The sequence below is a fragment of the Coptis chinensis genome, chromosome 6, assembly GCF_015680905.1.
Source record: "Coptis chinensis isolate HL-2020 chromosome 6, ASM1568090v1, whole genome shotgun sequence".
Lineage (NCBI taxonomy): Eukaryota > Viridiplantae > Streptophyta > Magnoliopsida > Ranunculales > Ranunculaceae > Coptis > Coptis chinensis.
Genome location: NC_141461.1, coordinates 44,023,901 through 44,046,285, shown reverse-complemented (window position 1 = coordinate 44,046,285; position 22,385 = coordinate 44,023,901). Strand labels below are relative to the sequence as shown.

At 36.4% G+C, this 22,385-nt stretch overlaps 2 protein-coding genes across 2 annotated transcripts; one reads left to right on the top strand and one right to left on the bottom strand.

Moving 5' to 3' along the window:
• Nucleotides 1-577: 577 nt before the first annotated feature.
• On the bottom strand, nt 578-13,432 carry XBCP3 (xylem bark cysteine peptidase 3). The gene is made up of 5 exons (XM_086568663.1): nt 12,806-13,432; nt 2,043-2,278; nt 1,764-1,904; nt 1,245-1,670; nt 578-889 (listed from the first exon to the last, which is right to left on the bottom strand). The coding sequence occupies exons 1-5, from the start codon at nt 13,236-13,238 to the stop codon at nt 791-793; spliced, it is 1,335 nt and encodes a 444-aa protein (XP_086424789.1). The 5' UTR covers nt 13,239-13,432; the 3' UTR covers nt 578-790.
• Nucleotides 13,433-21,707: 8,275 nt separating this feature from the next.
• On the top strand, nt 21,708-22,160 carry LOC147493124 (uncharacterized). The gene has a single exon (XM_086567755.1). The coding sequence runs from the start codon at nt 21,708-21,710 to the stop codon at nt 22,158-22,160; it is 453 nt and encodes a 150-aa protein (XP_086423881.1).
• Nucleotides 22,161-22,385: the final 225 nt, after the last annotated feature.

Sequence of the window (22,385 nt, the reverse complement as noted above, 5' to 3'; positions counted from 1 at the left end):
ATGGGTCAAGTCTACCCAGGAGCATATCAGATGTCGAACTGTTGTTAGAACCATTTTTCATGTTTGCTGATGTTTACTGTGTTTAGAACCACATAGCTACTGGCTCGAGATTGCAGTAAAGGAAAATGGAGGCAAATACAGGTCTGTCTAATCAGATTCAGAGGCAGCTGCAAAAGCATTTGGGACTGGCGAGATACTTACTCTACATAACCAAAGCTAGGTGGGCAAGACTGCGAAGGAAGTTGCAAAGATATATCTTACGTTCAGCCTGGAGGGAAATTTCTTTGCTGATCAAGCTTCGATCTAAACTGGGATATAGAACGAGGAAATTTAGTGTGTTATGTAAGGGACGCCCGTATGCTAAAAATGTGAGAAAAATTGTATGCGTGTCACCTTGGCAAACTTGGATATATGTACTGCGGGATAATATAGTAAAACAGTAAAATGAATAGCATTTGTCTGATCTGCGTTGAAGTGATCTGGCCAAGATTCAAACTAATGCTTTGTACTTAATAATTTGGGTTAGAAACTAAGAAGAATCAGATTTGATGCACTAGTTGAAACAGAAGAGGAGTCGTAAATTGTAAAACTAGGGTGTAATCATATATATCTCATGGTTCCCTCTAAGACTTTAATATCTTTTAAGTGTACTGAATAGAGAATACAACATAAAGAGAGTTTGCATAGAGAACGAGAATACATGAAGCAAACTATGCCTGGCATATTATACGAACAATATCGTAGTCAGAACAATAAATACTGCTATATACTAGTGCAAATGCTAGACTTTTTATAGGTACCAAGCCTCAACAACTGATCTCCAGCCTCCAAACTTCGCAACAGATTCTCTTTGTTCAAGACCTTTCACCATTGTAGAATTCCCAGCTCGCTGCAGTCATGATTAAACAAAATACAAAGGCAATAAATATGAAAGAGAGCCGGCCATTGTCATATAAAGCAAACGAAATACATACACCCATATTAGCATGTGAAACTCAACTCTTTAGTCTTTATGTTACCGATGCATTCATAATATAAAAACTGAAACAACAGATAACCAATATTAAAAAAAGGTGATGTTCTGAAAAAAAAATGGAATGCAAGATGACTTGCATGAACCAAAAGATTGGTAAATAATAATAATAATAATAAACAATACTGTCTAGAAATTATCAAACGAATAATGCAGAGAATAGAGTGTGTCAAAATCATCAAATAAGTAGTGAAGAGAATAGAGTACTCACTTTGTAACATTTCTGTTCATTGGTGTCACATATGGGATAATCATGTGGGCAACAGGATCGGTGGTCTTTACAGCACACGGCAGAGTCCAGCCCACAACATTTCCATGAAAAGCATATTCCTAAGAGGCGCCTGCCGCAGCAACATGTTTCGCCTGATCCACAGGAAGTCAGAAGACTGCATTTTGTGGGACTCGGGGAAGGAGGTGGATTTGGACTAGTCTTAACAGGGTATGAAGCAAGCATGTTTATGCCACAAACTCCTTGTTTGTCCCCACTATTACGTTGCATGTGCATATAACCATTCATTCCCCAATTTGTTCCCCAAGAATTCTTTAAAATCCAGTAATCAACTCCATTTTCTGAGCCATATCCAACAATCAATACAGCATGATCCAAAGATTTTGAGCAAGGACCGCTAAATATTCCCTGTTAAGCAGAAAAACATTAAACAACCTCAATTATTAACTTCACTTGCTTAAAGTAAATCTACTTGTATTACTGTTGGTTATAAGGAGTCACCTTTGAGTACAGTTGGAAAGACCTCTCACTACCACACAAGCCTACACTCACAGGTTGAATTGCAACAGCCTGGCGTAATTTTTCCTCATCACTTTCAGGCACGTCAGTATAACTGTCAATGGTCACAACGCGCCTTGTCATCTACATCAACAATTGAGGATCAGGAAGTTACAAAAGAAGTATGCCAATAGTAAGAAACAGATAGGCACGTCCAGATAAAAAGTTAAGAAAGTGGGATCACATTGAAAAATATGAAAGTGTTCAAAAAGAAACAGGTACCTTGTTCTTATTGCATGCTGAATCCCCAGCTTGATATGGGTAGTCGTTCTCAGTGTCAATTCCCCTGTTCTTTATAACCCATTGAAATGCATAGTCCATAAGTCCACCACCACACCCACTGTTGTAAGATTGGTCACAATCAACTAACTCTTGTTCAGATAAGCTAACAAGAGAACCCGTCACAATCTGATTTATACCTTCAATGGAGCCCGTTGACGAGAAAGCCCAACAAGCACCTGGAGTGAAAAAAGTCAAAAGATAATTTCTTCTATAGGTAACTAAGGCGTCATGGATCAGAAAATTGTGTGAATGAATTATACAAAGAGGCTTTGCCACCAAAAGTACTGGTGGTAAAGGGAAGTAAAACAAAATAATAATAATAATAATAATAATAATGAAAAAAGTACACATAAACACATTCTCATACTTTGTCCCTTCTATATCAATTAGGTTCTTTGATGGTGTCATAACGTCTAAAGGGATGAATAGAGTACTATACAAGTGGAAAATGCATTAAGAAATAAACAACAATACATGGAGATCGATGCCTTATAAAATGTTTCTAAATTATTTGAAACATGCTTTACCAGCGAAAGTAGTAACACTGGACCTGCATATATGATACCGATTGAAAATATAAGATAAATACAAATGTAGTAACACTACAAGAAAAACCGCCCCTCCTCGATTCAAAACTGAGGTCAACGTTAAACCAGCTCAAACAATGTGCCTGTGCCTGGAAATTGCAATCATTTGTTCTTTGATTGCCCGTTGACAAGCAACACTTGGAGGGAGCTACTCGCATGGTGTGGTTTTAATTGAACGATAGTGAGGTCACTAAAAGAGTAGAGAACTAGATATGGATTATGAACGAACTCAAAGGTAAGTCTCCGCACACGCTCTTGCTCCAATCAGCTCTAGCGGAAACTATGTATTTGATCTGGTACGAAAGGAATGACAAAATCTTCACAAACACCTCATGAGCCTCTACTCCTATTGTGGAACTTATTCTAAAGGTGTGAAGATTAAACTGGCAGGTCTATCCACAAAGTTTGAAGACAATTCACTTAACATGCTACCAGCACTAAAGATTAGTAGAACCATGTCTATTGCTCCTCAAACCAGATTCTAACCTCATGGATACCTCCCGATGAGGAGTAAATAACCCTTATATCTTAATACATATGGATCTCTGACTTCAAGATCTGCAGGCTATTGGGGTGTTCGGAATCCTATAGGTTATGCTTTGGCTGCCTACAATGCTAGGTCCTTCACTAAATCAGTGCTGATGGTGGAGATGTTACACATTTTTGAAGGGCTATAAATAGCAAGGATGATGACCTAAAAATAGCTGGTGGTGCAGACTGACGCGTTGCAAGCTAAAAGAAACATTTGTGGTCTAACTGAAATAATTTCGAGGGTTAAAGGTGTGATGGAACAAATTAAACATGTGATCAACAAAATTGAAATTGACGGTTTCCAAATCATGCATGTCTACAGACAAGCTAACAAAGGTGGCTGATGCCTTAAGCAACTATATGCTCGAGCGAGGAAAATCTGGTGGAATGGCGGTATTGGCATATCCTTTCTCGGATGGAATTGTAACTCTTCATAGAAATGATGCTAAGGCACCTGTGGAGTTGAAGAAAAAGTATACAAAGGAGCAGCTTCAAGAGTAAGATGATAACCCAATTGAATTTGGCAACAGATGGGATTCCTGGGTTGGGAATTGTAGAGGTACAAGTCAGGCTTTTGTGGATAGCAAGAGAAACAAGGAGGAGAAGGGAAGAAAAGCAGTAAAAGAGATAGGGGTAGAGACCGATAACGATGACTTCGACGATCTTTACGATACCAAACCTGGAATGTAAGAGTACTATTCCAGGGAGGTGGATGGTGAGGAAGAGGAGGGCACGGTGTATCAGGAGGAGCAGGGAGGGTGAGGAAGAGTAGAAGACAAAGTGGGAGGAACTTAAAGGGACAGGTGTGTGTATAGCTTAACTGATTTATAACTTGTATTTCCTGTTTTCTGACAGGGTTTCTTCACCTTTGTAAATTTCTTTGCATTTCTCTGTACCAGGGTGTATTAGGGTGATAGGCGGGGTTTTGGGTCTTGGAGAATTAGCTTCCTTCTAATGATTCAAGTTCTAGTTTAACCTATTAATTATATTAACTTTTACGGATAAAAACAGACAAAAAATAAAAAATAAAAATAAATAAAGACATGCTGTCTTCAATGAACACCATTTCACTTTAAAAACTCAACTTCCGACATCCATTCCATCCATTTTAATCAGTACAAATCATGTCTTAGTTCCTTCTGGCAATATAAATTCTTCTGTTTCTACACCACAAAATGCTATCTTTCAACATGAAACCTTAAAACTTACAATCGTCTCAAGCAGCCACAAATATACAAGTATACAACCATCATCTGTTCCACAACTAATCCCTTCAACATCTGTTCCTACTACACAATAAAACTCCTTCAATTTACTCACCACCTAACCTGTCAGAATAGCCCTTACCACATTCAAGTATACAACCATCTTCTGTTCCACGACTAACCCCTTCAACATCTGTTCCTACCACACAGAACATGCATACAAGGTCCAAATCGGGAATATACAAGCCAAAAGTGGATACTGCAACTAAACATCCACTTCCTACTGCCTTATTCACAAATCTGGAAAATCCACTATCATAAACATGTTACAGACTGTGAAACAAAAACAATGGAGAGAGGCAGTGCAACTTGAGATAATGCACTCATTCAGACGCAAGTTTGGACTCTGGTACCATACACTCCCAGACAATACACTATAAGATGCAAGTGGATCTTTAACGTCGAAGAAAGAGTATATGACACTATTGAAAGGTACAACACAAGGCTAGTTGCAAAAGGGTATCATCAACAAGCTGGTGTTGATTTTAATGATACCTCCAGTAAGTAAGTAAACCAGCGAGCTTGCTTGAGGTTTTAATTTTTGCCACTAAAAATGGTCCAAGAAACTGTGAGAATTGAATAGTGAGATTTGAGCACACTTTATTATGTGCCAGTCACACTTTAGATATGGATAGTGCTCACTTTTACAAGTTTCCGCCTTCAAATCGTCCAGTCGCCAGTTGAGAGACAGGTGCAAGCACGCTTTAGGTTGCTAAGGTCATTATATGGACTCAAACATGCTCCTACAGCTTGGGATCATATAACATGAGGTTTTGCAAATCCTTGTCCCCCCCCCCCGTCTGTCTCTCGCCTTGAGTATATGTGTGGATAATTGTGACTGGAAGTTCAATGACCTACTCCAAAGTACTAATAGAACAGCCAAGTACAAGTTCTGCAATGAAAGACCTAGGAAAGCTGCATTCCTTTCTGGGATTGGAGGTCGCAAGAGATCAGAAAAGATTATTTCTAACACACCAAAAGTAAGTCCAACACGATGCTCAACAACATCAAAATTGGAGGATTACAGTATCGGATTCACTGCCTACAGGTCATTAGTTGGAGGATTACAGTATCGCACTTGGGTAAAGCCTGAGCTAAGTTACTCAGTGAATCAAGTACTTCAACTTATGCATCAGTCAAGAAGACCTCATTTAGCAGCTGTAAACAGGATTCTCAGATACATCAAAGGCATTAAGTTATGTTATAAGGACAACATAGTACTGAACAAGTAATTGGATACTCCAATTATTTGGAGTGCAACGAAACAACCTACTGTCTCTAGGTGCAGTACACAAGCTGAATACAGGCCCTTATCATAACAGCAGCAGAGATTTATTGGCTCTGCATGCATACTACGCTCAGAGTTAAAATATATCTGATACACGTTTTTCTATGTTATGCTGTGAACCTCAGTGCAACTGCTTTGTCCTTGAATCCTGTTTTTAATGCAAGGACAAAGCACATTGGACTTGATTTTCACTACGTCGAAAAACAGGTGACAAGCAAAATCCTAAAGTTACAGTACACATGCACAGAAGACCAGATAGCTGATATATTTATTGAAGGGTTATCAACAAGTATATTTTCTATGCTACAGCAAAGGTTTTCAGTTCTTCCTTCTCCTATTGCCTATCCTATTCTTAAGTATTCAGGGGGTGATACAGCGCAGACTGATGATGCAAAAAAACTCTGAATAGATTTTCATCTATTAAAGCTTGAGGGGGTGTATTGAATATACAGCTCAAATTGATGATGCCACTCATGATCTAGTCAGCAAACAGCCATTGCCAAGTCAGTAGAATCAGTTATAAGACTGTCAGCAGAAAAACCGACTAACTGAAACAACTTTGTTAATACTTTATGAGAAACACAAATCATAAATTTCTCTCCTCTCATTTCTTAAATATCTTCTTCTTCTACAATCGCCTAGATTCATGTTCCCAGTTTCATACTTCGCATAAAACCAACAACAAAACAGGACGGACACTCAAGCCCATGTGCCATTTTCAGAGCACTCTAGTGCCCATCCTAGTGTAGTAGTGTTACAGAATGAATGTTCTCAATTAGATTTTCTGGATCATTAAAGTAATATATGTTGTTTGGTAGACTATTTTAATTGATTTAAATATTTGGCGAAAAGTATTCCAAAAGGAACTAGGTACTAAATTGTCGTACAAAGTGAATATTGCCAAAGAGTGTATAAAATCTAATTGAATCAAACTATTTTAAATTTCTAGCGCACAACATTGAACTTTATTTTTACCAAAAAACGAATTAGAGGGGAATATAAATTGGGTATTTAAAGTCCCCAAAGTAGCAATGAAAAATCTATAAACAATCCACCAAACCACAAACACGCACACACCAAAGCTAGCTACCTAGATTATTCAAACAGCAATTTAATTTTATAAGTACAAACAACAAGAATGATCAAAGCAAACTGTAGATACATACAAGTTTAATTCTCAATTGGGTATTCAAAATTATAGTAAAAATGCGAAAAACAAAACCCGGAAAATCTAATCTATATCAATCAAAGAAACAATGAAACTCCCCACCAAAGCTAGCTACCTAGATTATTCAAACAGCAATTTAATTTTATAAGTACAAACAACAAGAATGATCAAAGCAAACTGTAGATACATACAAGTTTAATTCTCAATTGGGTATTCAAAATTATAGTAAAAATGCGAAAAACAAAACCCGGAAAATCTAATCTATATCAATCAAAGAAACAATGAAACTAAACAGTAACTAATAAAGTCAAACAAAGATAAACTTACCACAACTAGCTTCATCATTCACAGGAGTGACAACAGCTTTAGGGCAAGGTGGCCAGTGTAATTAATTTCTGCTTGCTTCCCCTTGCCCTTAATCAATGCTTCATAAAGGTCAACCAAATGTTTTGGTGTTCGGCATGTACGAGACCAATGCCCTTTCACACCACATTAGCAACAAACCTCTTCATGTTTATAATGTTAGTGTTTATGGATTTTTCCCATGTCATTCCCTTTTTGTTATTATTGGAATGGTAAGGGTGTTGATCTTGACCATTCTTGTGGTCGTTACGACCTCCTCGTCGATATTTTCCTTGACTTCAACCATGACCCTGGAATGAGATGCTATTTGCTTTAGGTAAAAACTTTATTCCAAATGCTCAAGATGATTTTTCATCAAAATCTCATCGAGATTAACTCGGAGTACTTCTTAAAGCCTCGTTCTCGAGATTGCTGATGCAGGAGCATGTTTGAAACATAAAATGTTGAAAAAGTCTTTTCCATCACATCTGCATAAGTAATTTTCTCTCAACACAGCTTCAACTGTGTGGTGATTCTATACATTGCAAAGTACTTTGCGATGGATCATTGTCTTTTGGTGATCATATCTTTCTTTTAGGGCTTTGCCACAATTTAAATGGATCTTTCAACTTCAAATACTGGCACTGCAGACCTTCATGAAGGTGATACCTAAGAAAGACACGGTGTTGTCATTCCTAATTGTTTTCCAAAGACTTTTGTCTTCCAAATAAACTTCAACATCCAATACAAGTAATTATCACCAGTTATGGCGAGAGAAGTAAATTCTAATTTGGTGAGGTTCGACATTTTCCAACTAATAATTCATAAAACATAATTAATTTTGAGGTACATGTGTACACTTTAAATATAAACCACAAACATCATCACCAAAAATATATAAGTGCGTGAAAGATCATTGGATAATCACCTAACCCAACGGCCACGCTCAACAACTATAATTTGAGGGTACTACAGTAATTATTCATGTATTCATTTCTATAAATATAGGGTCTCATAAACACATTTTCAATCACCCTCTCTTTCATTTTTTCTCTCACATACCATTTCTACACATTCTAATTATACATGTTCTACATAAATGATCTTTATGAGAAAGAGATTGAAGATGTAATTAAGGTCTTCATATTAACGTTATTTATGTGTATCCTTTTGCTACTATGAAAACTAGCATTAGGTGTCTAGATATAAGTAAATTTATGTAAATTATTCAATGTATGTGTTTCTTTTGTTTAAATACAGAACTATCACTATGTCATCGAATGTTGTAGTACATACTTCATTAATTTACATAAATGATAGTTTTTTTTATTCGTACATTGAATAATTTACATATATTTGTTTATATCTAGACACTTAATGTTAGTTTTCATAGTAGTAAAAGGGCACACATGAATAACGTTAATATGAAAACCCTAATCACGTCTTCAATCTCCTTCTCATAAAGATCATCCATGTCGAACATATATATAATCAAAATTTGCAGATATGATAAGAGAAAGAATAAAACAAACAATGAATGACGTGTGTTTATGATGTCTTATAATTATAGAAATGGATACACATAATTTTTAGTACTCTTAAGATATAGTCGTTAAGCATGACCGTTGGGTAAAAGGGTTTTAACACTTATGTATTTTGGTAATTATGATATGATATGTATTTTATATTTGAAGTTTCTGTACACGTGTGCTTCAAATTTAATTTTGTTTTATGAACTATTTTCAATCAGTAAGACAATGTCAAACCTCACCAAACTAGAATTTACTGCTAGTGAGAATTACTTGTCTTGGGTGTTAAATTTTGAAATTCATTTGGAAGCCAAAAGTCTTTAGAAAACAATTAGAACTGGCAACATGGAAACCCCGTAGGACCGTGCCAAGGCCATGATCTTTTTTAGGCATCACTTTCACGAAGGCATGAAGTCTTAAGTATTTGACGTAAAAGATTCATTTGAATTGTGGCAAAGCCTAAAAGAAATATGCAATCACCAAAAGACAGTAATCCACAAAAAAATTCATCATGATTGGATACACATGCTTGTGCAAGACTATAAATCCATTGTAGAGTACAACTCTGCAACTCTACAAACAAGCTAACAAAGGCGGCTAATGCCTTAAGAATCTACATGCTCGAGCGACGAAAACCTGACGGAGTGGTGTGGTGGTATTCACATTTCCTTTTTTGGATGAAATTGTAATTCTTTGTAGAAATGATGCTAAGGCACCTGTGGAGTTGAAGAAAAATTATAAAAAGAAGCAACTTCAAGAGTAAGATGATAACCCGATTGGGAAAGAGATGGGGTTTGTGGATTGCGGATTGTAGAGGTAGAAGTCAGGGTATGGTGGATAGCAAGAGAGACAAGGAGGAGTAGGAGGAGGGATGAAAAGCAATAAAAGAGAAAGGAATAGAGACCATCAAAGTCGACGATCTTTACTATACCGAAGATGAGATGTTGGACCTAAAACTGTCATAAGAGTACCATTCCAGGGAGGTGGATGGCGGGGAAGAGGAGGGCATGGAGTTTCAGAAGGAGGAGGGGAGAGGAAGAGTAGAAGACAAAGTTGGAGGAACTTAAAGGGACAGGTGTGTGTATAGCTTAACTGATTTATAACTTGTATTTCCTATTTTCTGACGGGGTGTCTTCACTTTTGTAAATTTCTTTCCATTTCTCTGTACCCGGGTGTATTAGGGTGATAGACGGGGCTTTGGCTCTCGGAGAATTAGCTTCCTTCTAATGATTCAAGTTCTAGTTTAACCTTGTTAATTATATTAACTTTTATGGATAAAAAGAAGAAGAAAAAAAAATGACATGTTGTCTTCAATGAACACCATTTCCCTTTAAAAATTCAACTTCCTACAGCCATTCCATCCATTTTAAATCACTACAAACCATATGTCTTAGTTCCACATTTACAAGTTTCGGAAAATTCAATGCTTCCTTCTGACAATATCAATTCCTCTGTTTATACACCACAAAATACTATTTCTCCACATGAACCTCAGAACTTACAATTGTCTCAAGCAGCCACAAACTGAAATACAACTCCTTCAAATACAAATATTTACTTACCACCCAACCTGTCAGAATTGCCCTTACCACATTCAAGTATGCAACCATCATTTGTTCCACTATAACCCTTTAATAATACATCATCTCCAACATCTGTTCCTACTACACAATACATGCATACAAGATCCAAATCAAGAATATACAAGCTAAAAGTGGATACTGCAACTAAACATCCACTTCCTTCTGCCTTATTCACAAATCAGGAACCATTCCTAATGCAGTGCAACTTGAGATAATGCACTCATTCAGATGCAAGTTTGGACTCTAGTACCATACAATCCCAGACAACACACTGTACGATGCAAGTGGGTCTTTAAAAGTCGAAGAAAGAGCAGATGACACTTTTGAAAGGCACAAGGAAAGGGCTAGTTGCAAAAGGGTATCATCAACAAGCTGGTGTTGATTTAATGATACCTCAAGTCAAGTAGGTAAACCAGTAAGTACTAGAATGATCCTATCCCTTGCTTGAGGTTTTATTTCCAAAATGTTCCAATGAAACTGTGAGAATTGAATAGTGAGATTTGAGCATGCTTTATTTATTATGTGCAAGGTCGCACTTTAGATATAGCTTGTGCGCGCTCTTAACAAGGTTTCGCCTTCAAATCATCAGGTCGCCAGTTGGGTGCGGGAGCGGCAGGTGCAAGCACGCTTCAGGTTACTAAGGTCATTATATGGACTGAAACAGGCTCCTAGAGCCTGGTATCAAGCCCTTATGCATGCACTTTTGGAGCTGGAATTCAATCTTTCCAACGCAGATACATGTCTCTTCATAAAAAATCTTCAAGTGATGTCACCTTCTTGTTAGTATGTGAGGATAATTGTGACTGGAAGTTCAATACCAGTTCTAATAGAACAGCTAATTACAAGTTCTGCAATGAAAGACCTAGAAAGCTGCATCAGTTTTTGGGATTGGAGGTCGCAAGAGATCAGAAAGGATTATTTCTAACACAGTCAAAGTATGCATTGGATGCATTAAGTGAAGCAAATATGGAAGGAGTAAAAATGTGCTCAGCAACAACAAAATTGGATAGCACATCAGGACATTAGTTGGAGGATTACAGTATCTCACTTGGGCAAGGCCTGATCTAAGCTACTCAGTGAACCAAGTACTTCAACTTAAGCAGCCAAGAAGATCTCATTTAGCAGCTGTAAACAGGAATCTCAAGTGCATCAAAGACATTAACTTATGGTATAACGATACAACATAGTATTGAACAAGTAATTGCATACTCAGATGCAGACTGGGCCGGGTGCCCCTTTGATAGAAGATGAGAAGATCTATCAGTTGCACCTGCATCTTTTGGTACAAATCTAATAATTTGGAGTTCAACGAAACAACCTACTGTCTCTGGGTGCAGTATACAAGCTGAATACAGGTCATTATCATACACAGCAGCAGAGCTTTATTGGCTCTGCATACAGCTCTCAGAGTTAAAATATATCCGATACATGTTCCTATGATATGGTGTGAACCTCACTGCAATTGCTTTGTCCTTGCATCCTGTTTTGAATGCAAGGACAAAGAACATTGAGTTTGATTTTCACTACGTTGGAGAACAGGTGACAAATAAAATCCTCAAGTTACAGTACACATGCACAGAAGAACAGATAGCTGATATATTTATTAAAGGGTTATCAACAAGTATATTCTCTATGCGACTATGCTACAGAAAAGGTATTCACTTCTGCCTTCTCCTATTGCTTATCCTACTCTAAGTCTTCAGGGGGTGATACAGTGCAGACTGATGATGCAAAAAAGCTTTGAATAGATTTCATCTATTAAAACTTGAGGGGGTGTATTGAATATACAGCTCAGACTTATGATGCGACCCATGATCTAGTCAGCAAACAGCTCATTGCCAAGTCATCAGAATTAGTTATAAGACTGCTCAGCAGAAAAACTGACTAACTGAAGCAACTTTGAAGCTACTGTGTCTATAAATAGTGATGTAATGTAAACAGATGTGAGTAACAAAAATCATAAATTTCTCTATTCTCATTTCTTAAATATCTTCTTCTTCTACAATTGCTTAGATTCATGTTCCCAGTTTTCATACTTGGCATAAACACCAACAACAAAACAGGACGGACACTCAAGCCCATGTGCCATTTTCAGAGCACACTCGAGCCCATCCTAGTATAGTAGTGTTACAGAATGAATGTTCTCAAGTAGGTTATCTGGATCATTAAGGTAACATACGCTGGCGAAAAGTATCTTAAAGTGAACAGCACCAAAGAGTGGAAATCTACTTTAATCAAACAATTTTAAGGTGTTAGTGCACACCAGTGAACTTTATTATTCAAACAGCAATTTAATTTTATACATACAAGATTACTTCCCAATTGGCTATCCAAAATTATAGCAAAATCTAATCTATATCAATCAAAGAAACGATGAAACTAAAAAAAAGTCAAACAAAGATAAACATACCACAACTAGCTTGATCTTTCACAGGAGTGACAGCACCTTTAGTCCTCCAATCAAGAGAAGCAGGAACATCTCTTACAACACTAACACCACCCCTCGATCGGCGATGAGTGTTTAACACGGGCTTTTTAAGAGCACCTAGTCTGAAAGACTTGAATTCATGATGGGTCAAGTCAGCAAAAGCATTAAGATCAAGGGTGTAGCTTGAATTTATGAAACTATTGTGTTGTGTAACATAAGCTAAGTTATCTTCAAACACTTTGAGTCTGTACAGCTTCTCTTCTTGTGAAGTGTATGTTTTACCATGTTGAGTACACCAAGAGTTGAAAACGTGGTTGGTAGTTAACGAAGAGACAGAAACATGAACGTGAATGGTTAGAAGAATGAGTACAAGGAGAAGATGAAGAGCTGGAGAAGAAGACAGGGAAGTTTTCATGATTAAGTTTTGAGTTGGAAGAATGTGTTACTGACTTTCCTAAGAGATTGGCAAGTGTTTAGTTTGTCCCACGTGTTCCTTGCTATGCCGTTAGTTACTGAGAAACATTGTTGTCACATGTACGACGAGATTGTGGTATTCCCATCCAGTCTAAAAAGTCTAAACTGGTATTTTCAATTTAGAGTCGCCGTTTATGGATTTGAATGATTCGGGTGCCGCGACTGTTTGAGTCTCGCGTACTATATTTAGTTATTTACTGGCCACTGTGCCCGTGGTACCTACGTGGACTCTATTGAGTTTTTTTTTTTTAAAAAAAATTATAAACATTAAATTACTATTTTATTTCTCAAAAAGAAAAAAAAAATTGAGAATTATCAAATTGTCTATGACGTACACCGAAATACTTTTACTCAACTCCACATTTTTCTATATATTAAAGATATATTTTGGCTCAAACACTTTTTTCGTGTAATATGCAATTGTACCAATATAATATTGTTCTTCAAGAGAGCTTCAATGGTATAGTGTACTCAATCTTTTTTGAGTCAAAACCAAGTGAGCTACATTAAAATATATATTAAATAAAGAGGAAACTTATTTCGGTAAATGTGTTAGTTAACTTTTTTATTTAGAAATATTGCATTGACAAGAGCATCATTGGTTGATGGTTGATTATATTTTCTTGTTGAAGTTGAATTGGCATCGTTAATTTGCATGTTTTCTAATATTTTTTCATCTTATATTCATTAGCACAGCCTTGTTGTATTTATATTATTTGATGATAGTATCAAATTGAAATAGGCTATCTTGCCTATTATATACCGTTGGAAAAAACACTGCGAGCTATTTGATGACCAAATTCAAAATAACAATACATATAAAATGTTGTATAAAAAGTGTTATATATATATGCATTAACGGTGTTTTTTCCAACGGTTTTTAGTAAAGCAACTATGCATTAACGGCAAGTGCGATAAAAAAAAGCAGCTAAACTGCAGTTTATAACTCACATAAACTATTCACTAATACATCAAAACACATGTTACCTATTTTTTATATGATTAAACAAAAGGGTGTATTGTCTAGATTGTTGGGATTAAAACTTTAATTGTAATGTATTTTCAGTAGAAAAAAAAAAGTTAAAAGTAAATAGGTGCCTCAGTGAAATGATTGTAGCAGCTAAGGAGATGAGTGACATCATTGATTATTTCAATGTCCAAAATCAAGTGTCTTATAATGTGTTGTACTTGAAAATTGAAAAGATAGCAAAAATGAAGGTTGAGCCAACTTGTAAGAACGTAAATTTTGGGATTACTCACAAAACGAATTTAAATTATGTGATCATTCATAAAACATATCAAATTGTATATTGAAAGAAAACAAATACGATAGAGTAGAAAACTCAAATGGTTATCTTCAGATAATTTATAATCAATATAAATTAAATAAACAAATAGTAAATAGATTGGTAAGTACCTAGATCAAACAAAATGTTGACGTAACCATTAAGTAATAGAGCGGAGAGTAAGTTAGCATATACGACATTTCTTGTGTGAAATCCGCTTAAACCCGGCAACACCCCTCGAAGTATGCAATTTCCATTTTTCTATGGGGCAGTTTGAGGCTATAGGCCATATGTAATAAGGGTAGTTTAGTCCGCTCCTGGCAAGGTTCAGGACGCAGTAAATCCCCCAAAATATAAAGGTGAAGCCATAGTCTAGCTGGATTGAGTTCGTTTATGAGCCGATATAAAAATTGTATAGGATCATCTCGATTGAAAAAGAGTTTTATAGCCGTACCAGTGATGTTAACACGTTAATCTTCCCTTATATATATAGTCTTTCTCTAAAAAATAGCTACTTAAATTAATTTTAAAATAAGTACGTAAGTAAAAATTTCACCTACAAAATAAATTTAAATCTATTTTTTTGTGAATATGATATAATTTACTGATGTGGTATTGTTATTAGTGAGGTTATTTAAAGGATATAATAAGGGTAAATTTGCAAAAAAAAAAAAAATGTCTTCATCTTGTAATTTGTGTGTTTCAATAGGGATATTGTAGGAATCAAATATTGCAATATAATCACTTGTTTTGCACTACGAGCTCGAGTTCAAGCACAAACAAGTCGGATATCACAATATAATACTGATACTTGTTGGATATTATTTTTTTTAAAAAAAAACTTAAATAAAGGGACTCTTGCAAATGAGTTTGTTTTTGAGAGTAGGGTTTGCAATTGCAAAGGAACTTGCGGTGCACTTTGTTGCGCGCTTGTCACCTCTCTCGTTGTAATTTGATTATATATCAATTATATATCAATATAATATTAATTAAAGAAAAAAAATGCCAAAAGAAATATATGTTAAATTGGTCAAACCAAGCCCAAAGGTCCTAGCTAGTCCAATTGACCAACCCTAGTTGAGACTTGAGAGTTAAAGTTTGAGACTAGTTACATGCCTCCATTTTCAATTTCCGATACTTAATTATTATTAATTTTTTCTTGTAGTATCACTTATAATGGATGGATTTTGGTAATATTGTTGTGAGAGATAAAATGAAACAAAACGGTGAAAATTAAGTGTAGTGTCATTAGTGTGTGGATTTTCATTTTTTTATATTTTTTTAAAAAGACAACTCTTCGTAGCGAAATATTGTTATCCATCACACACACATCTTAACCGTATGTTTAAATTTTAATTAGTGAACTTATGTCGAGAATACAAATCCAAATTCAATGATCTTAAAAAAAATGTATTACTAAATTTTTGACGTTTTGGTTTTGGAAGTTTCTATTCCCCATTCCTTTTAATTAGCGAACTTGTGTTTTTATTAAAAAAAAATTATTGAAAAATGTTTAGTCATAATTTGGTGGCAATACGCAAATGCTATAGTTTGGGGCAAATTTGGGGCGTGAGAGGTGCACAAGTGCACACCATTTTGTTTCCTTCGATAAGAACTTTCTATACCAAAAGTCAAACAATTGTTTTATGGTGGGTCTGGTGGTAATAGTTGAACTGACAAGGGACTGACAAAGTGAAATTATTTGCCTTTTAGTCACGGGTCACTATCAAGAGAAAAAACGGAGTAAAACTCTTCTTCCGTTATCAATGACGACATGGCAAGTTTTGATTTGGCCAGAAGCAAACTAAGCATACGAAAATTGCAGCTAAAATGGACTCGTTTATCAGTCCATAATATGTAATCTGTCTACCCATAAAAGATAAAGTTCTAAAAACTCAATAAACACTTTTGTCGTCATATGTGTCTACTAGCAAAAATCATGTATTCTGCACGTGCATGACAATTTAAAATCTTATTGGAGAGTTTGAGAAATTTTGGAGAGATCCGTTTTGTTTCCACTGTTTGGTGCACTTGGATTTGTCAAATTCTATAATGCAAGCTTTTTCAAAAATTTCAGGTCATTAGCGTGCACTTTTAAGGAAGCGGTTATTTGCCCTCCAAAAGCTATGGAAACAGGAAATATTATTACAACTGTTTTATTAGTGTGCACATCTATGGTAAAGCAGATAACCAAAAGTTCTTACACTGCAAACTAACTATTGAAAAGTCTCGAAACAACTTATAAACAACTTATATAGTGTTTTGAACAACTTTTTAATTTACGCTTATATATAACACTATATAAGTTGTGCAGGACATTATATAAATTTCTCGAGACACTATATAACATTAACGGACGTCCGTTTAAGAGAAAACCTGTCCGTTTAAGAGAAAACCTGAATAAACATGAATAGGATGAAGTTAAGTTCCCGAGCTTGAAACATTATCATATTGACCAATTTGGATTTTGGACTGCCTCTTTTCTTCATATAGGAAACATTATTCTCATGCCCAATATCCATGGTGGTTTGAAGTTAATTTTGTGCCAAAAGAAGAAAAAATAAAAAAGTAATTGAGTAGCAGTCTTTCATCTAAAAGTACTATAGCAAGAAAATACCAAACAATGTTGTATTTTAAGCTAGCTAGAAAACATGCCCGCTTATACTCTTAATCATAATACAAATTAATATCGCGATATTTTGCGATATATATTGACAAATCAGTGATCGGCATATAAATATCACGATATCATGTTGGATATATTTTAGTGTAAATATCGGCAATATTTATCGATATATCACAATATTTCAATGATATGACAATATATCACCAAGTAGTTGAATTTATCGTGATATATCTATGTTATTTTGACGATATCAATATTTCTTATGTCTATAAACGATATATTTCTTTATAGATGGCAATTGTGCTAAACTTCGAAATGTAAATTTTTTTTTGTTTTAGTGTGGACTCAAACCTTGTTAGGTCAAGTAGCACATTGACAAGCCTACCACTAGTGCCAACAGTTTGCTTTTATAACTATTGCCTCTTAAATCTATACAATAAAACACAGCATGATTTGCACTATGCAACAAATGTCAGATCATGATATAGTTATTTATATATATAAAAAAGTACTGTACAACAAACTGTGCAACAAATGTTAGATCATGATACAGTTACTTATATATATATAGAAAGTATTGTACAGCAAATGTCAGATCATCTAGCAGTCAGTAATGTGTAAAGAAATTATTTTACAGTGTGAAGCATAAAACGACTCACGTTTGTATTAACTCCACGGACACCATGTTCCTCCCAACAAAGCAACCTAAAATAAAAACAAACAATAGCTCTTCAATGCACATGATTATGTTTTTAGCGACATTTCGTCCATTTTATACACAATGCATAGTTCCACGAATGAAAGTTATTAGAAAAAACTATTTGTATGGGTTGGCTTTTTTTATGTGTTTCTATTCAAATTGTATATATACCCCACCATAGTCCCTATCTCAATCACATGTCTACTTTTGCATCCAGATTCTCTCCTATAACTGCTTCTGTCGTAGTTGGAATGACATTCATTACTTTACCAAACTATATTTTCTTACGCATCGCCTCAACTTCCAGCATAACAGCTCATTTTTTCTTGCGAAAAAATTCATAGAGAAACCAAGAAAAATTGATTGCCTCAACGATCATCAGTGTTGTTCGGTGATGAGGTCTTCCATTGAAGATACAAGGTTAGTTTTTTTCTTTTTTAAAAAAGTTTTCAGTTCAGACAGAATGGCTTGACGGATTTAGTAAATGATGTTTTCCCTTGATTGGTTTTAAAGTTTCAAGATAACAACTTTATTTAGTTTCAGGTATAAGGTAACAAGGGCGGTCGGTCGGGCAGTGGTAAAATTCCCCGACTCAATGTCCATGCATTATTTAATCCTGACTGTTTTTGTCTTAACGTATAGTCTAACTTCTAATGTATATCTAATGTAACCTTATATTTGTTTTCAGTATGCTGATTTAAACAAGCACACAAACTGATTCAAATTTATTCCATAAGTTAAACATGGATTGTGAAACACCAGCTCCAGTGAATCCAGAAATAGTGCAAGAGAACATTCGAACGCAAACAGCAGCACAAGTTGAGGTCAACCCACTATCAAAACTTAGTTTTCCTTTGTATAACTTCAACTCATGTGAAATAAAATCATACTGGTTTTAAAGCTACTGCTACTACAGATTCGTCATGGTTCTATTTCCGACCAACTTTGTCATAGTAAAACACCCCAATTGCAAATACGACGTCAAAGAGCATATAAGATTGTAACTCCAACATTATGCCCAACAACAGAACATCCACTACCAGTTGAGGTCGTCACCGTTAATCGTTCTTCCGTTATTGAATGACCAAATCGATATGAACTAGCTCAACGTGCGCGTAGAGAAAGGGAACAACCTTTGCGATTGCAGCTAACTTCTCCAGTTGTAACTTCTATTCCTTCGTCAATTACAAACTACGTTTCAGGAGGTTCCACACATGATCCCATGCTGATATCACAGTGTCCAAATGAGATACAATTTGGCAATTAATTGTCAGCATTACATTCTACCTGCGAAGACTGGCCCCACGATTCTCCAGAATTGGTACGTAGTTTTACCTTCGGCCCACAACTTAGATCATCTCCCTTGCAAAGTAGCCAATAAGTCTAATATTACTCCTATAAACTTTTTATATTGTAATTTTATTGTGATTAAAACCTCATTGGTGCCTCTATTTTGAATTTCAAATCAGTTAATACTACTCCTGTGAGTACGTCTGAGATAAATTTACATTCTCAAAAAGATATGAATTGTGACGAAAACCATCAAGGCCTTCATCAAATCATGATGGTCAATCATTCAAACATAATTGGACCACCCAATCGATATGCACTAGCTCAACGTGTGCGTAGAGAGAGGGAAATAACTTCTCGCTTGCAGAGCGTTTCTCAAGTGGCAAGTGTTATTTCTTCATCCACTACAGACAATGTGTACAGAGATTCCCAACATTCTATATTGCCCCCGTCTCGCCAGAGCGACAAAGGAAAAAATGTCGTTGATGATGAGACACAGATTTTACAACTTCCAAATGATAGGCAATTTGTCAGACAATTGTCTGCATCACATTTTGGCGCCGACAAAATGTGTTATTATTCTCCGCATTCTACATGTAATCTCGCTTCTCCTTTCCAACTTGGATCTCCTTCGTTGCATAATAGCTAGTAAGTCTATTATATATTACTATTGGAAACTCTTTTTTGTGTCTTCTATTCAATAAAATCTGATTAGTTCTATTTGGATTTTCAGGCCAGGTGATACTACTATTATTAGTACGTCTGATATAGACTTAACCCATTCTCAAAAGGAGGTGGATTTTAACCAAACGTCTGAAGGCGACGCAGAAACGTCTGACGAAGAAGATTATGATGTATTTGAGTTTGGGACCCCATTTGAGGCCCTGCCTATTGTTCCATATGTGCTCCATGATCTTGGTGAAATGAACGTCCAATGTCAGTCATGCTCTGCCCTCCATTGGAGTGCTGAGCAATTGACCAGGTATACCAAGAAGAAGCCTTTATTTGGGTCGTGTTGACTACAAGGAAAAATAAAAGTCCCTTGCCTTCAACCTTTACCCCAACCCCTCGAATCACTATTCGAAGGTGGTGATTGGCTAGCAAAAGATTTTCGTAAAAATATTCGAGGGTACAACGCATGCAATGCCTTTACAAGCCTGGGTGTCAAAGCAAATGATCGTGTCCTCAGAGGACGTGGTCCAAAAGCATTTACTATTCATGGAGAATTGTGCCATAAAATTAGATCACTATTACCAAACAATGATAATGACCCGAAATACACACAACTGTACATTTACGATGCAAGTGCCGCTCTGGAATATAGAAGGCAACGTAATTCACATTTGTTAACAGAGGTGTTAAGTATTATTCAGGGGGTGCTTATTCAAGCGAATGCATGGTCCAAGTTTTTCAAAAATGGAAGTGACATCCTAAGGTCAAATGCAATTGTAGACAATAATATTTCTGCATATATACAATACACTCCTGGTACTGATCGACGTCGGTACAGTCTTCCATCGACTTCTAAAATTGCCGTTGTGTTGCCTGGGGATGAAAGTACATGTGACATGTTACGAGACATCATTCTGCATTATAAAGAAGGTGGACTGCAAAGGATAAGTGAGTGCCACCCAGCATATTCACCTCTACATTATGTGCTGCTTTTCCCTAGAGGAGACCTTGGTTGGGCACTAGATCTGCACCAATGGGATATTTCTAACAATTGCCCAGGTGAAGTCCGTTTGACTCAAGTGCAATATTACACTTATCGTTTATTCAATCGGCCCCCAAAATACTCATCTATTTTGAGGGGAGGTTCTCTATTTCAACAGTGGATAGTGGATGCCTGGGCTGCAACTAAACAGAACCGTTTGCGCTATGTTCGGATGAACCAAGACCACATTCGTGCGGATTTGTATAAGTGTTTGACGAACATTTCCATGGAAGGGTTGCCTCTAGAAGAGATCGGCCAGCATTACATTCTCCCGTTGAGTCATACAGGGAGCCCAAGACAAATGTACGAAACTTATCAGGACTCAATGGCCATAACGCGTTACAATAAACATCCGGATGTGTTTCTTACTGCTACGACAAACCCAAACTAGCCAGAGATTAGAAGAACACTCAAGCAGCACCAAACTGCTTCGGACCATCCTGAAGTGGTCGCACGTGTATTCGAGTTGAAAAGGAAAGCCATCATGGAAGAAATACTCATAAATGGTGTGTTCGGCGAAGCCGTTGCACATGTATATACAATAGAATTCCAGAAACGAGGTCTGCCACACATGCATGCCCTCATCTTTCTCAAACAGGCTGATAAGGTACGCAACGCAAAACAGGTTGATAAGATAGTGTGCGCAGAATTCCCTGACCATGTCTCCCAACCAACACTTTTTGAAACTGTAAAGAGGTGTATGGTTCACTGGCGCCAAGAATCCGCAGGCCCCATGTATGGAGAATGGAAAGTGTAGCAAACATTATCCACATGCATTCACCGATGAAACAACAATGGACCAAGTTGGGTATCCTATTTACCGTAGGCGCAATACTAGTAAGGAGTACGAAGTTCGGGATTATCAAGTTGATAATAGGGATGTCGTGCCTTACAACCTATTCTTATCAGAAATGTTCAATTGCCATATAAATGTTGAAGTATGTTCATCAGTTCGTGCCATTAAATACATTCACAAATACATCTACAAAGGCCACGACATGGCAACTATGGTGATACTTGGCACTGATGACGAGATTCAACAGTATATTAATGCAAGGTATGTGGCACCACCGGAGGCAGCATGGCATCTGCTTGAATTTCCTTTGCACAAGGAGTACCCAAAAGTTGAAAGATTAGCAGTTCATCTTGAAGGAATGCATCATGTCGTTTTCAATGCAAGAGACACCAGGGCTGCAATTCTTGCTAGAGCAGACAAACAGAAATCAACCCTGACAGCTTTTTTTTAACAGTGTTCTCGAGATGCAGAGGCTCGTGCATTTACTTATCAGGAGTTCCCACAGAACTATGTTTGGAAAAAAAAAAATTTTGGAAGAAGAGAGACCAGTGTTGCGCTATTGGGAGAATGTACTTTGTAAATCCAAATGTTGGAGAACGTTTCTACCTCCGCTTACTCTTGACAGTGGTCAGAGTTCCTACATCCATTTCAGATCTTCGTACTGTCAACGGATCTG

Bases quoted from the DNA above. Each gene is read 5' to 3' on its own strand.
- XBCP3 (XM_086568663.1), bottom strand. From the start codon at position 13,238: ATGAAAACTTCCCTGTCTTCTTCTCCAGCTCTTCATCTTCTCCTTGTA. The intron at 1,905-2,042 runs GTACCTGTTTCT...TTGTTGATGTAG, and splicing joins CAGCATGCAATAAGAACAAG to ATGACAAGGCGCGTTGTGAC. The intron at 890-1,244 runs GTGAGTACTCTA...TCATGACTGCAG, and splicing joins ATGAACAGAAATGTTACAAA to CGAGCTGGGAATTCTACAAT.
- LOC147493124 (XM_086567755.1), top strand. From the start codon at position 21,708: ATGGACCAAGTTGGGTATCCTATTTACCGTAGGCGCAATACTAGTAAG.